This window comes from Panthera onca, chromosome A3, assembly GCF_046562875.1.
Source record: "Panthera onca isolate mPanOnc1 chromosome A3, mPanOnc1 haplotype 2, whole genome shotgun sequence".
Lineage (NCBI taxonomy): Eukaryota > Metazoa > Chordata > Mammalia > Carnivora > Felidae > Panthera > Panthera onca.
Genome location: NC_138341.1, coordinates 125,125,830 through 125,137,962, shown reverse-complemented (window position 1 = coordinate 125,137,962; position 12,133 = coordinate 125,125,830). Strand labels below are relative to the sequence as shown.

The following is a 12,133-nucleotide window of genomic DNA, read 5'->3' as shown; positions in this document are numbered from 1 at the left end:
TCACAAACCGTGGCTGTCACTTCCTCCTCGCCCCCTCCCCTGCCTTCTACCATGGTTCAAAGACAGGACATTCCACTTGCCAAGCATCAACCCTCTGGAGCTGGCACAAGCTAGGTGACTTGTACCTGGGTCCCCATTTACCGTGGTCTCTCTGTGAGGGAGGTTATGACCGTCCCCATCTCCGTCTCGCAGAGAAGGAAACTGAAGCTCAGAGTGGCATCGTCACCTGCCTAAGAGTGCATGGCTTGCAGAGACAGGATTTGGATCTTGGGTTTTAGACTTCAAGTTTTGTTCTCTTCCCAGTCTACCTTGCTGCCTCACTTGTCTGTCTTCTGATTGCCCTTACCCATCTTGGAGCAAACATGATTCTTGAGCAGGGGCTTGCTAAGGCGGTGAGCGGGGCGGGTTCTCCTCCCAAGAATCTAGGACATCAAGGCCTGCCACCTGCTCAGAGGCTTAAATTTCTCTGCAAGGGCCCTTGGCTAAATTAGGTAATGGGCTAGGACTCTGGGATGGGGCGGGGGTTGGGGGGGGAGGCACTCACTGACCCCAGGATCTGATTGGCTGGGGCAGTCAGTCCTGGGGAGCAGGGAGGTGGGAGGGGAGGGAGCCCCTACAAATCCTAGGGGCTGGAGCAGGCCAGGGCAACTTTGGGTGGTGGAGTGTCTGAGGCGGTGACCTACAGCAGAGGAGGCCCTGTGACTAGCAACCATGGTAAGGACAAGAAAGGACTTCAGCCCTTTGCTTGCTGGAGCACCTCTGGACCTCTCCCAGGCCAGATCTGGGTGCTCTGTAGTTCAGTAATTGGATGTTTGAAGATGGACCGTGAAGGTTCCTGGAGCCTGGGTGTCTAGAAGGAAGCCTGGGGAAGAAGCCCTTGGACTTCTCTAGAAAGGGGAGGGCTGGGGGTATTGCCAACTCCCTGCAGACGTGAGGCTTTGGCAGTGTTGGTCATGGAAGTGTGAGGGGGTCCTAGCTTGTCTCTCTCATGGTGGGGACTCCGAGGGCCAGAGCGAGTCACCCAGTGAGCCAGTGGCAGGGGTGGGCTAGAAGTCTTGCCAAACCTTCCTACTGCCAGTGAGAGAAGACTCTTCTGGAAGAGGGGAGGTCTGCAGGGTCTCAAGTCCAAGAGCTTCAAGGGTGAGGAGAAGGGGCAGAAGAGGACAGACCCCAGCCTCTCAGAGGGGGGTTCTAATCTGGGGCTGTCATGTCAGCTGAGGTCCCCCACCCCACTTCACTTCAAGGGGTAACTAGACCCTGGAGGACAGCTGCTGTGGCCCACGCCAGACTAAAAATAGCCGACTCTCCTGCATGGACAAGGAGGAGGGAGGAGGGGGGGGGGCAAGGAGGAAGGCATCAGCCAGCCCGCCAAAGAACACCTTGGCCACCTCAGCCCCTCCTCCTCACCAGCCTCAGTCCAAAGCCCCATAGCCAGTTGGCTTGGCTTGCATGTGGCCAGATCCCCTCTCTCGAAATCTTACTTTCACCTCCACAAGGCCCCCATTATATTCGGCCCAGCATGAGTGGTATTTACTCCGATGACTGAATGATAAGAAGGAAGCTTAAAATCTCCATCTCCGCAAGTTCTTGGAGGGGAGGGATGCTGTGTCTGAATCTTCTTGGTTTCAGTGCCTAGTCTTTGGCCTGATGGGCACTTAGTAGGTGCTCAGCGACTTTGCGTTGTATTATTGTTTATTTGAGAACATACATTTATTGAGCACCTATTACAGTGCCAGCCTCTGTCAGGAGCTAGGGAAAAGTGGGAAATCATGCTGGAACAGTGCTGGCACTTTACAAAACCCTCTCACACCCCCAATGCTATCTCATCTCTGAGAAGCTGCTGAGAAGAGATAAAGTTACAATAAGTGACTTGCCCAAGGTTAGTGGGTTAGGGATTCCTGACCTGGCATCTGACTGGCAAGTTTGAAGACCTTGGGCGTAATCCGTTTTCTCCCTAGCCCTTCATAACTGGGGCCAGGTGCTGTGAGAACATGCAGAAGGTGTTGCTAGTTTGGCCTTGTTCTTCTGGAAGACCAAAGGGCACTGACAGAAGGGGGTTAAAGAGAATGGGGTTGAGACAAGAATGAGCTCGGGGGTCTGCCCCTTCTTCTCTCTGACTCTGCGTCTTCTGCAGACGGACCAGCAGGCAGAGGCCCGGTCCTACCTCAGCGAGGAGATGATCGCTGGTGAGTGCAGGTGGGCGGGCGGGCTGTTGGGGGGATGTGTGCTGGGCAACGGTGTTGGAACAGGGTGGGAGACAAGGTGTGAGGCTGACAGTCCAGGCAGCCCCACTTCGGTCTTCTGCCTCGTTCCTCCGGCAGAGTTCAAGGCCGCCTTCGACATGTTTGACGCTGACGGTGGCGGGGACATCAGCGTCAAGGAGTTGGGCACGGTGATGAGGATGCTGGGCCAGACACCCACCAAAGAGGAGCTGGATGCCATCATCGAGGAGGTGGACGAGGACGGTGAGCTGCTGGCCCTCCAAGGCAGGGCTGGGACGGTGGCGGGAGAGGTGGGCATCCAGGGCTCAGGCTCACTCACCACCTGCTCCCCACAGGCAGCGGCACCATCGACTTCGAGGAGTTCTTGGTCATGATGGTGCGCCAGATGAAAGAGGATGCGAAGGGGAAGAGCGAGGAGGAGCTGGCCGAGTGTTTCCGCATCTTCGACAGGTGCACTGGGGGCCTGGGAGCCGAGAAGGCGCTGGGCTGGGCGAGTCTGGCCGGCCGGGCACTTACGTCCTCGGAGTGGGGTGGCGGTGAGGGAGGGGAGGCGTCGACGTGGCCAGGGCAGCTCGCCCCTGCCTGTCCTGAGCCCTACGCTGTCCCTTCGCTCCAAAGGAACGCAGACGGCTACATCGATGCGGAAGAGCTGGCTGAGATTTTCAGGGCCTCCGGGGAGCACGTGACGGACGAGGAGATCGAATCCCTGATGAAAGACGGTGACAAGAACAACGACGGCCGCATTGACTTCGACGGTGAGGGCCGCGAGAGCTTGGTGGCGGTGGGCCGGGGGCCGGGGGGCGCGCCACGCGGGAACGTCCGGGGCGTGGCACCCACATGAACGTCCTTGGCTTTGTGGGCAGGGTGGGGAGCTCTCGGCGGTTTTGTGCAAGATTTCCTCCCCCTCTCCTTCCCCGCAGAGTTCCTGAAGATGATGGAAGGCGTGCAGTAAGAAGTCGGCTTCTCCCCCGCCCCGACCGCGCGTCCCTCGGGCCCGGGCGGTGCCACCCCGCCCCGTCCCACTCTCCGCCCCGGGAGGGAGGCGCGGCCCCTGCTGGCTCTGTGTCCAGAAAGAATAAAAACAGACGCTGAGAAGCACGTAGCCTGAGTGAGGGGAGGAGCAGGGGAGTGGGTGTCATGGCCCGCCGGGCTGGGCCGTGGCCCAGGGCGCCAGCCGAGCGCACTTGGGATCCGAGGAGGGGCGACCCGAGTTGCCTGACGCGCCGACGCGCTGGTCAGCTTCCCGGCCGGCTCCTGGTAGCTGGCGCTGGGCGTGGGCAGCTCGGCCGACGGGCTGCGGTGGCGCCTGGCGCTGGAGGAGGGTGGCCGGGGCCTTGGGGCTATCGGGGTGAGTGAGGGTGCCCGGGATGGGGGTAGGGTGAGGGCGCCGCAGGCGACCGAGGCCCCTTTCCTTCCCTACCGTCCCTCCTTTCTGGAGCCTTTTTGGGTCTTTGGTGCAGACTGCCGGGCTGGGGAGGGAAAGGGGAGTATCCCTCCGTTCCAGGCAGCATTCGTTCCTGCTTGACTTTTTCTACTTCGTCTGTTCTGACGTCTTCGTCTCCACCCTGGACCCCTGCCTCCAGCCCCTGCCAATGGGCTCAACACACGGCCGTCAGCACGATGGAGCCAAAAGAAATCTGACCTTGCTCCTCCCCCGTTGAAAGACCTTCAAGGCTCCCCATTGCTTCTAGAATCCAATCCAAATTCCTTTCCCCTCCTTCCCTCCCCTCTGGGCTCCAGTCACGCTGGGCGATTTGTCACTCCTGCCCTGGACAGTGGGAGTGCACTTTCAAGCCTTCTGGCTTTTGCTCCTGCCTTCTCCCTCCTTGGAATGCCCTTCCTCCTCTAAAAAGCCTGGCAAGTTTCTCAGCCCAGCTCAGATACCACGTCAAAGATACCAGGACCCAGCTCAGATACCACCTTCTCCCTTGATCCCTTCTCCCACTGGCTGTGCTCTGGCTTCTGTAACTCTTTGTGCACGACTCGATCACAGCAGGCAGCAGGTCAAAGCTAATGCCGCGCAGTGGTGCCTTAGCTTTAGAGGCAGGGTGCCTCTGAATGAGTTCGAACCCTCACTGCCATGACAAACCACTCTGTAATTCAGTTTCCTACTCTGTAAAATGGGGATAATGAGAATTATCACAACCTTGCAGGGTTGTGAGAACAAGTTAGTTTGTTAGTGCAGAGCGCTTAGAACAGAGTGTGACACGTACTAATGCTGTTATTATTTTTAAATGTTTATTTGAACAAATAAGTACATTCGAGAGCCCAACGTGGGGCTCGAACTCTCAAACGGTGAGATTCTGACCTGAGCCAGAGTCAGACGCTTAACCCGACCGAGCCACCCAGGAGCCCCACTAACGCTGTTATTAATGTCACTACTACCACGTTGAAACCCTGACTGGTGCGGTTATTCATCGCTACAGTCCTCCCTTTCCAGTTCCTTCGTGTTCTTGGCTCCCCTTTCTGAGGCATTCATGTTTCCCAGTTTCTATTTCCAGCCGGGGTCAGCACTCATCACCAGGACCGCTTGCTGTGTGCTGTGCCTTGCGGGCCTGATTGATGCACATAACCCTAGAGGCAGGCAGAGGCTGTTCTGTCCGTTTTACAGCGGAGGAAGGTGGTGACGTACCCGGGCACACACATGTGGAAACAGGAGCAAGGCTCTTAACTGTGGCACCACCTGCCTGTGGACAGTTCTCCCTAGCTGCCCTTAGAACTTCACACCCGTCCTGCTCTAATCTGATAAATTCCCCATCTCAGAGATGGCACCCTGGAGTTCTGGAGCCGCCTTCCCATCCGCGGTTTGCTCTGGTCTGCTGCTTTCCTTCTGTCTCCTTACTCTTTTATCCGTCCTCTCTGAGCCCGCTCAGTGTTGTGACTCAGAACAGTAGTTAACCTCCTGGCCGTTCCCTCCCCTCAAGGCTGCCAGAAGCAGCTTTCTGACACCAAATCCTACTCAAGGCTTTATTAGGTGCCTCAAGGTAAAGCCCCTGTATTTTATTATTTTTACTTTTTTAAAGTTTATTTATTTTGAGAGAGAGAGAGTGAGAGAGAGGACTGAGAGCAGGAGGGGCAGAGAGAGAGAATCCCAAGCAGGCTCCATGCTATCAGCAGAGTCTGGCGTGGGGCTCGAACTCATGAACCATAAGATAATGACCTGAGCTGAAACCAAGAGTCAGTCGCTTAACTGACTGAGCCACCCAGGTGCCCCAGAACCTTCTCGGTAAAGGCCTTTAATTTAAAGGCCTTACAAGCCCTTTGCGACCTGACGTCCATGCCACTATGCCACTATTCCATACTGCTGAACTTCTTGCTATCCAAGGAGTGTGCTCCCTTCCTTATCCCTCCCTCATGGCCCAGTCCATTCTCCAGAAAGCCCTCCTTGACTCTCCTCGTCTTTGTTAGGTGCCCCACCTCTGAGCTCTCATAGTACCCAACATCTAAGGAGGGCTTACCACATGCCAGGCACTACTCTAAGGTCTGTCTGTCCTATGAGGTAGCTACTAATATTGCCATTTTACGGAGTGGCTTAGTCTAAATGTACCCAAGTAACAGGGAGGGGTGTGGGGATTCTAACGATTGTTCTGCCTGTGAGGCCTGAGCTCCTAACCACCACTCTTATGGCACTTATTCAACCCCCACTGACCTGCCTGTCTGCCCCCTGACCTTCAGCCTCTGAGGACAGGACTGTGTTTTTTCCCCTGCTTGATCCCCAGCCCCAAGCATAGGGCTTGTACTGCAGGCGCTCAGTAATGGTATGGGGCGAATGGGAACAATACCTTCTCCGTCTTGTTGCAAGTGCCAGAAACCTAAATCAAATGGACTTAAACTAAAAAGGGATTTGCTGGCTCATGAAACTGGGATGCTGAGGTGTCAGCTGGAGGCCAGTCTCAGTGTCACCTCCATCTCCCAGCTACTGGTCTCTGCTTGGCTTTCTCCCATCTGCAATTGTCTGCACCAGCTGCCCGGACTCCCTCCTCTTTTAAGCAACCCTATTAGTAAAATCAGTTTACTTTCTCCCAGGGATTAATTCTAAGGAACACTCTGATTGGTTCTGAGCTATAGGCCACCCCTGTGACTGACACAAGGCAGGCCATGTGGCCATCTGGGTGGCCCAAGAATTGGATCAAGGACCACGTGGAGAAGCCTCCTAATGCAGACAAAAAAATATACCCGCCTTGGCCAGCATTTAGTAAGGATCATCTCAGTGCTACTTTCTGAGCTGTCTTCTTAGACATCCTCTAGTCACGTATTTTCAAAGTTGAGAGAGCCTCAGAATCCCGGAGAGCTTGTTGGGGCCAAGAATTTGCATTTCTAACAAGTTCCAGGTGGAAGGGCCACGCCTTGAGAACACCGCTCAGCTCATCTTCAACTTCGGGAGGAATGCAGATCCTCAGGCCCCACACAGACCCACTGAATCAACATCTGCACTGGAGGTAGACCCCAGGCAGACTTCTCTGCACATCCGATTGGGCAGCACTGCCGGGAGAGCTAGCCACACAGTGTCAGCCAAATCCCATCCCAGATCCACAGGCCACTTCTCACCTGCCTGCTCCGTGGGGGCACAGAGTAGGGAAGGAGCCTGGGCTGGCAGGAATAAGAGAAAAGTGAGAACCTTCCTGATGCCTTCCGCTGCTGCTGACAGTCAGCTGCTGGCAGAGCTGGGTGAGGCCAAGACCCAGGCGGTGTTGGAGGGCATCTTGCTGCTGTGTTGGTCCACGTTGGAGATTTTCCTGCAGTACCTGGGCTGGGGCCATCACCTTACTCCACCTCTCCCCCTGCCCAGACCCCAACTGGTCAGCACAGGAGTTTCCTCTCAGGGCCCCAAAGGCTGGGGCCTGTGGCAAGCCAGTGGAGAGGGCCTAGTGGCTGGGGGCCTGGGCCAGTGGGTACAGGAGCGGGAGGAATCGCTGGTGATGAGTGGGTGAATGTGAGTGGGGGCATGGGGGGCCTGGGGCAAGGGGGGAGTCGGGAGCTGTCCTGAGGTCTCTGCCCGGGAAGAGGCATTCCCCGGCTGTCTCCCAGACCCCAGGCCTGCTTAGGGTGAGCTGAGTGCTTTCTTTTTCCTTTTTCAGGACCAGAACATCCCGTCATAAAAGGTGGCTGGTCCTCACCTCCCAACCCCCTCCTGTGCGCACGTGTGCACGTACACGCTTTCTTCTTAAAATTTTTTAAGATTTATTTTTGAGACAGAGAGAGACAGAGCATGAATGGGGGAGGGTCAGAGAGAGGGAGACACAGAATCTGAAACTGGCTCCAGGCTCTGAGCTGTCAGCAGAGCCCGACGCTGGGCTCAAACTCACGGACCACGAGATCATGACCTGAGCTGAAGTCAGACGCTTCACCGACTGAGCCACCCAGGCGCCCCCGTACCCGCTTTCTGATTCAGCCTCATCTGTAACTCAGCTGGGCAGCTCCAGAGTCCACTGACGTCCCTGGTTCATGTCACAACTCTACAGAGGCATTTTGTGAGACCCATCTTATAGGTGAGGAATCAGATGCAGTCATGAAATGACTAAGCTCATAGAGGAACGAGTCCTCATCACCCCTGCGCAGCCACACAGCCTCTCAGCTGCTTCTAGTCCCTGGAGAGGAGCAGGGCAAGGGCCTGGACCCTACTCCACCCATGCTGAACACTCCCAACCCTGAGGAAATTACAAGGCAACTTGTACAAAAAAACCAAAAAAAAAAAAAAAAAAAAAAAAAAAAAACCAACCAATGTATTTATTTAATATATTCATCACAAGGGCTCAACCAGACACTTAATTTAAAAAACAGAAATAAAACAAAAATAACACCACAGTTTAAGATACAGAGTCCTAGGCAGAAATGAAGGAAAGGACAGACCGTCTAAGGAGAAAATAAAAAGACAACACAAGGAAAGAGGCTAGACAGTCAGGGTTCTTGGCTGGAGACCTGCTTTGAGTAGGTTTCTTGCAGATACTTCTTGAATGCTGGAAGAGAACAGGCAGGTATCAGGGAGTGGTGGGGACGGGGGTTAAGATGCACATGAGGGCAATCAAGGATACAAAATCTGGGGAGCCGGAGAGGATTTCTTAGCACAACAGAGTCCCTTTTGCTGCCCACCCAGTCAGGTCTTGGGGAGGGGTTCTGCTTCCAGTGAGGCTGGGGAGGTGACTGGGGGGGCCTCAGTGAGCAAATCGTTTGCACAAAGCTTTGCCTTCTACTTAAAAAGCCCCTCAACCTACATTAACGTGGGAAGAGTTTCCTGATTTTTATAGCAAACAAGCAAATCAGAAAACACCAAGGCAGAGGCAGAAGTGGATTCCCTAGGTTGACATCCACTCCCAACCCAGTCCTCAGGACACAGTCCCAAGTCACCAAGATCCTTCTGTGTGAGGGAGCCTTTGAAGGCTGGGGAGGGATCACCCGGTGCCGGGAAAGGATGGAGGACCCACCTGTGGGGTTTTTCCAGAGCTCAGCAGCATGTGTGTTCAAAGGGCTATCGATGTTAGGTTCTGTGGACGGAGAGAAAGAGAATGATCAGTAGGGGTAGAAGAGGCTGGCCTGGGGGAATCCCGGGAGGCCTGACAGGTTCCCGGGTTCAGGGGACGGGCTGGTCTCAGAAGTCACCTCCTAGCAGGCTCTGGATGGACAGCAGGATGGTCCTGACATCATACAAGGCAGACCACTTGTCCTTCAGGATGTCCAAGCAGATGTTACCCTGGGTGTCCACGTTGGGGTGGTAGCAGGGCGTGAGGAACTTGACCGTGGGCGCATTGTAAGGGTAGCCACTGGGGAACTCCAGGGAGAGTTTATACCTCAGGTCCTCGTATACCTGGCATCGGAGAAACAGGTGGGGAGTACACCTCCCACCCTGAGCCTCACAGCCCAACCCAAGCCCCAAAAAGGGGCTTGCTAGGACCTTTGGGTTTATCTGGGACTTGACAAAAGACAAAGTGTTGCAATGGCTCTGGTTCTTTCTCGCATATCTGGCAGGGACATCAGTGATCCTTATCCTACAGATAAGGGGCGTAAACTGGCATCCTGAGGGTTACCACAGCTGTGCTTTAGTCAGTTATAACATTAGATACTAACATGTAAAAACCAGGATGTTTTAGACATATACCCAGATTTTTTTATTTTTTAAAAGATTTTATTTTTACGTAATCTCTATACCCAACGTGGGTATAGACACAACCCCAAGATCAAGAGTTGCACGTTACACTGACTGAGCCAGCCAGGCACTCGTGGATTTCTGACTAATCGTAAACCAGATGTGGAGCAGGGCACCTGGGTGGCTCAGTCGGTTAAGCGTCTGACTTTGGCTCAGGTCATGAACTTGCAGTTTGTGAGTTTGAGCCCTGCACTGGGCTCTGTGCTGACAGCTCAGGGCCTGGAGCCTGCTTCCGATTCTGTGTCTCCCTCTCTCTCTGCCCCTAACCCATTCGCATTCTGTCTCTGTCTCTCTCAAAAGTAAATAAACATTAAAAAAAAATTAAAAATAAAATACCCCAAAACCCACCAACCAAAACCCAGACGTGCAGCAATGGCAAGCTGCCATCTTGGGACTTACTTGAGCCCTTTCATCGGCCAAAGTCCTCATGTACCCTCCATTCTCCTTTTTGTCTGGCCCCCTGTAGGCACTTAAGATGGGAAGCCCTGCTTTAAACCCAACCTCTTACTGTACAGAGGGAGAGACGAGGCCATAGGCTCAGAGCACAAGGCCATAGGCCAGCACGAGGTCCTGGCAGGGGAACGTCCTGCCAGGCTGAAGACTTGAAGCTGACCTGCACTTGGATTTCTCCTCCTACCTCTCCCCAGACCCAGCCAAGTCACACTCACCGACCTCAACCCTACACTTACTGTGCCAGCTGCTCCATGGATGGTCCCCACCCATTTGAAAAGGTTGTCGGATTCAGGGAAGGCAGAAATTCCTTTGTCACCAGACATCTGGGGGAAGAAACAACACCTGCTGGGCTGCAGACTACACTTTTAGGGGTCAGTGGGTGAACTCCTTCCTCTGAAGCGCATCACATTTTGATCCGAAATAAAGCAACCAGACCAAATTGACAGGCTTTTCTGGGGAAGCGATTCAGTTCTTGGGGGCTGAACCTTCCCCTTTGGGGAGGGGTACTGGGTATGTTAAGGAGAGAGGGGTTATGCAGAGAAGCAGAAGGGAGCTCTGTACCTCCAATCTTGTTGGATGCTGGGAATTCAACTGAGCATGCCAGTGAGTGCTGGTTACACACAAAGCCTCCAGATCATTCACAGACTAGGTAGATTTACATAGGGGCACTGAAGGATTTGAGTTGATATTCAGGGTTAATGCAGACAAGGTCATCTGGGAAGAAGCATTTCAAAGTATGACAGGATTAAGAATATTAAGGGTGGAGAGCAGGGTATGGGTAAATCTCCAGGCAAGGAAGTAGGACCAGGCAGGATAGAGGGAAAGCCTTGTATGGTTTCAGGGAACTGTATTTTAGAGAGAACTTCATGGTGGGGGTGGAGGTGGGATGGGGAGTAGACACTGCTGGAAGGAAAGGTGTAGGTGGGGTATATGAACTTCTTCCCAGAAGGGCGCCAACTGGACTCGTGTTTTAATCCCCTGCACTATGTCTAGCAAAGAACCTGATGTACGAAAGTCGCTGATTAGCGGAGGTGAGTGGGAGGTGGAGGGTGGAAGAACTGGTTGGGGGGTCTGGGCACGTAGTCACTCACCATAAGGGTCATCAGCTCCTGCTGTAGCCTGCAAAATGAGTGCTGGGAGTCATCTGGGAGTCTGGAGGAGCCAGGGCTCCAGGCGGTGCTTCTCCCCCCACCCCAATCTCTCTGCAGGAGCTGTCATGGAGGCTTCCCCTACCCCGAGGTCAGACTTCAGCGGGGGCACACTCATTTCCACTTCCATAGGAGGGTCCCAGTGAGTCCTCACCCTTCCTAATTCCAGGCTCCCGCAGGGCGGTCTGGCTTGTTCTTCACTCCCTCAGCTTCTCTGACGTCTCTCCCCGTGCCGGGTCCCAATTTCCACCCACTTCCGTCCCCACTCTCCCCCCGCCCCCCGCCAAGTCACCGAAGGTCCCAGTCACACTTTCATCTTGGCTTACCCGCGGAGGATCCTGGCAGCCTGCCTCCCCCTTCCGTCCTCCTTCGGGAGGCCCTCCCAGGGCGGCCCGAGCTCCCGGCGTGCCCTCCTGTCCCCGTATCTGCCCGCTCAAGGAGGAGGTGGGGGCCCGGAAGTCCGAGGTCTCGACCCCAAGGCCCAGGGCGTGCTGGGCACGGCCAGTGTTACCTCCATACCGCTCACCTCTTGCCCACGGGGCCCCGGGCAGCGCCCCCGCTGGGCTCGGCTCCTTTGCGGGCGGCGGCGACGCTGGCGGCGGCTGGGTCGCGGTTCTGGGAAGCCATCCGGGCGGCACGGGGAGGGAGACAGGAACTCGGAGAGCACAACTGCAACTGCAGGGCTGGGGGCCCGCCCGCCCGCGTTTGAATTGTAACCCTCCGGCTGCACCAGCCAATCATCGGCTCGCTTGGGTTTGATCCAGCCAATGAGGAGCGCCAGAGCACTCTGTAACTGCGCAACTGCTAGACCCACCCTCCAGCGTACCACTATTGGGCGGCAGGAACAGACTTCTGATCGACGATTGGTAGAAGAGGCCGCCATTAACTAACGGATCTGCAGCGGATTGGTGGCCTTTGGAAAACGCCGACCATTAAAGGGCCAAGAAAAAGTCCACGTGGGATGATGAACCCTTCCAGGACAAACGCCGGGATGCGGCTGGGAACGGCCGGCGCGCTCAGCCAGGATCCCTACGCCCAGGGGAAGGGAGCGTCCGGGTCTCGTTGACGTTGGTACTTCTTCCCTCAACCCGGAAACCCCTGGTCCTCCATCTATTATATGTCCCGGGCACCTCTGAAAACTCATGCGAGGGGAATGATGGCCAGAACAG

The 12,133-nt window shown here is 55.2% G+C and overlaps 2 protein-coding genes across 4 annotated transcripts; one reads left to right on the top strand and one right to left on the bottom strand.

Annotated features, from left to right (window-relative positions):
- Positions 1-605: 605 nt before the first annotated feature.
- Positions 606-3,317, top strand: TNNC2 (troponin C2, fast skeletal type). The gene is made up of 6 exons (XM_060619482.2): positions 606-714; positions 2,135-2,186; positions 2,322-2,465; positions 2,558-2,672; positions 2,841-2,977; positions 3,143-3,317. Exons 1-6 carry the CDS (start codon positions 712-714, stop codon positions 3,172-3,174), a joined length of 483 nt encoding a protein of 160 aa, XP_060475465.1. The 5' UTR covers positions 606-711; the 3' UTR covers positions 3,175-3,317.
- Positions 3,318-7,928: 4,611 nt separating this feature from the next.
- Positions 7,929-11,662, bottom strand: UBE2C (ubiquitin conjugating enzyme E2 C). 3 transcript variants are annotated; one of them, XM_060619457.3, is made up of 6 exons: positions 11,491-11,662; positions 10,908-10,935; positions 10,053-10,139; positions 8,820-9,024; positions 8,645-8,704; positions 7,929-8,179 (listed from the first exon to the last, which is right to left on the bottom strand). In XM_060619457.3, the coding sequence occupies exons 1-6, from the start codon at positions 11,589-11,591 to the stop codon at positions 8,121-8,123; spliced, it is 540 nt and encodes a 179-aa protein (XP_060475440.1). In that variant the 5' UTR covers positions 11,592-11,662; the 3' UTR covers positions 7,929-8,120. The 3 variants fall into 3 exon arrangements, with proteins under 3 accessions (XP_060475440.1, XP_060475449.1, XP_060475459.1); XM_060619466.3 differs by lacking the exon at positions 11,491-11,662 and adding an exon at positions 11,291-11,461; XM_060619476.3 differs by lacking the exon at positions 11,491-11,662 and adding an exon at positions 11,119-11,267.
- Positions 11,663-12,133: the final 471 nt, after the last annotated feature.

Excerpts from the sequence above, each read along its gene's own strand:
- UBE2C (XM_060619457.3), bottom strand. The coding sequence starts at position 11,591 with ATGGCTTCCCAGAACCGCGACCCAGCCGCCGCCAGCGTCGCCGCCGCC. Across the intron at positions 10,936-11,490 it reads CGGGGCCCCGTGGGCAAGAG|GCTACAGCAGGAGCTGATGA; the intron begins GTGAGCGGTATG and ends CTCATTTTGCAG. Across the intron at positions 8,180-8,644 it reads GCTCTGGAAAAACCCCACAG|CATTCAAGAAGTATCTGCAA; the intron begins GTGGGTCCTCCA and ends GTTCTCTTCCAG.
- TNNC2 (XM_060619482.2), top strand. Across the intron at positions 2,466-2,557 it reads CGAGGAGGTGGACGAGGACG|GCAGCGGCACCATCGACTTC; the intron begins GTGAGCTGCTGG and ends TGCTCCCCACAG. Across the intron at positions 2,673-2,840 it reads TGTTTCCGCATCTTCGACAG|GAACGCAGACGGCTACATCG; the intron begins GTGCACTGGGGG and ends TTCGCTCCAAAG.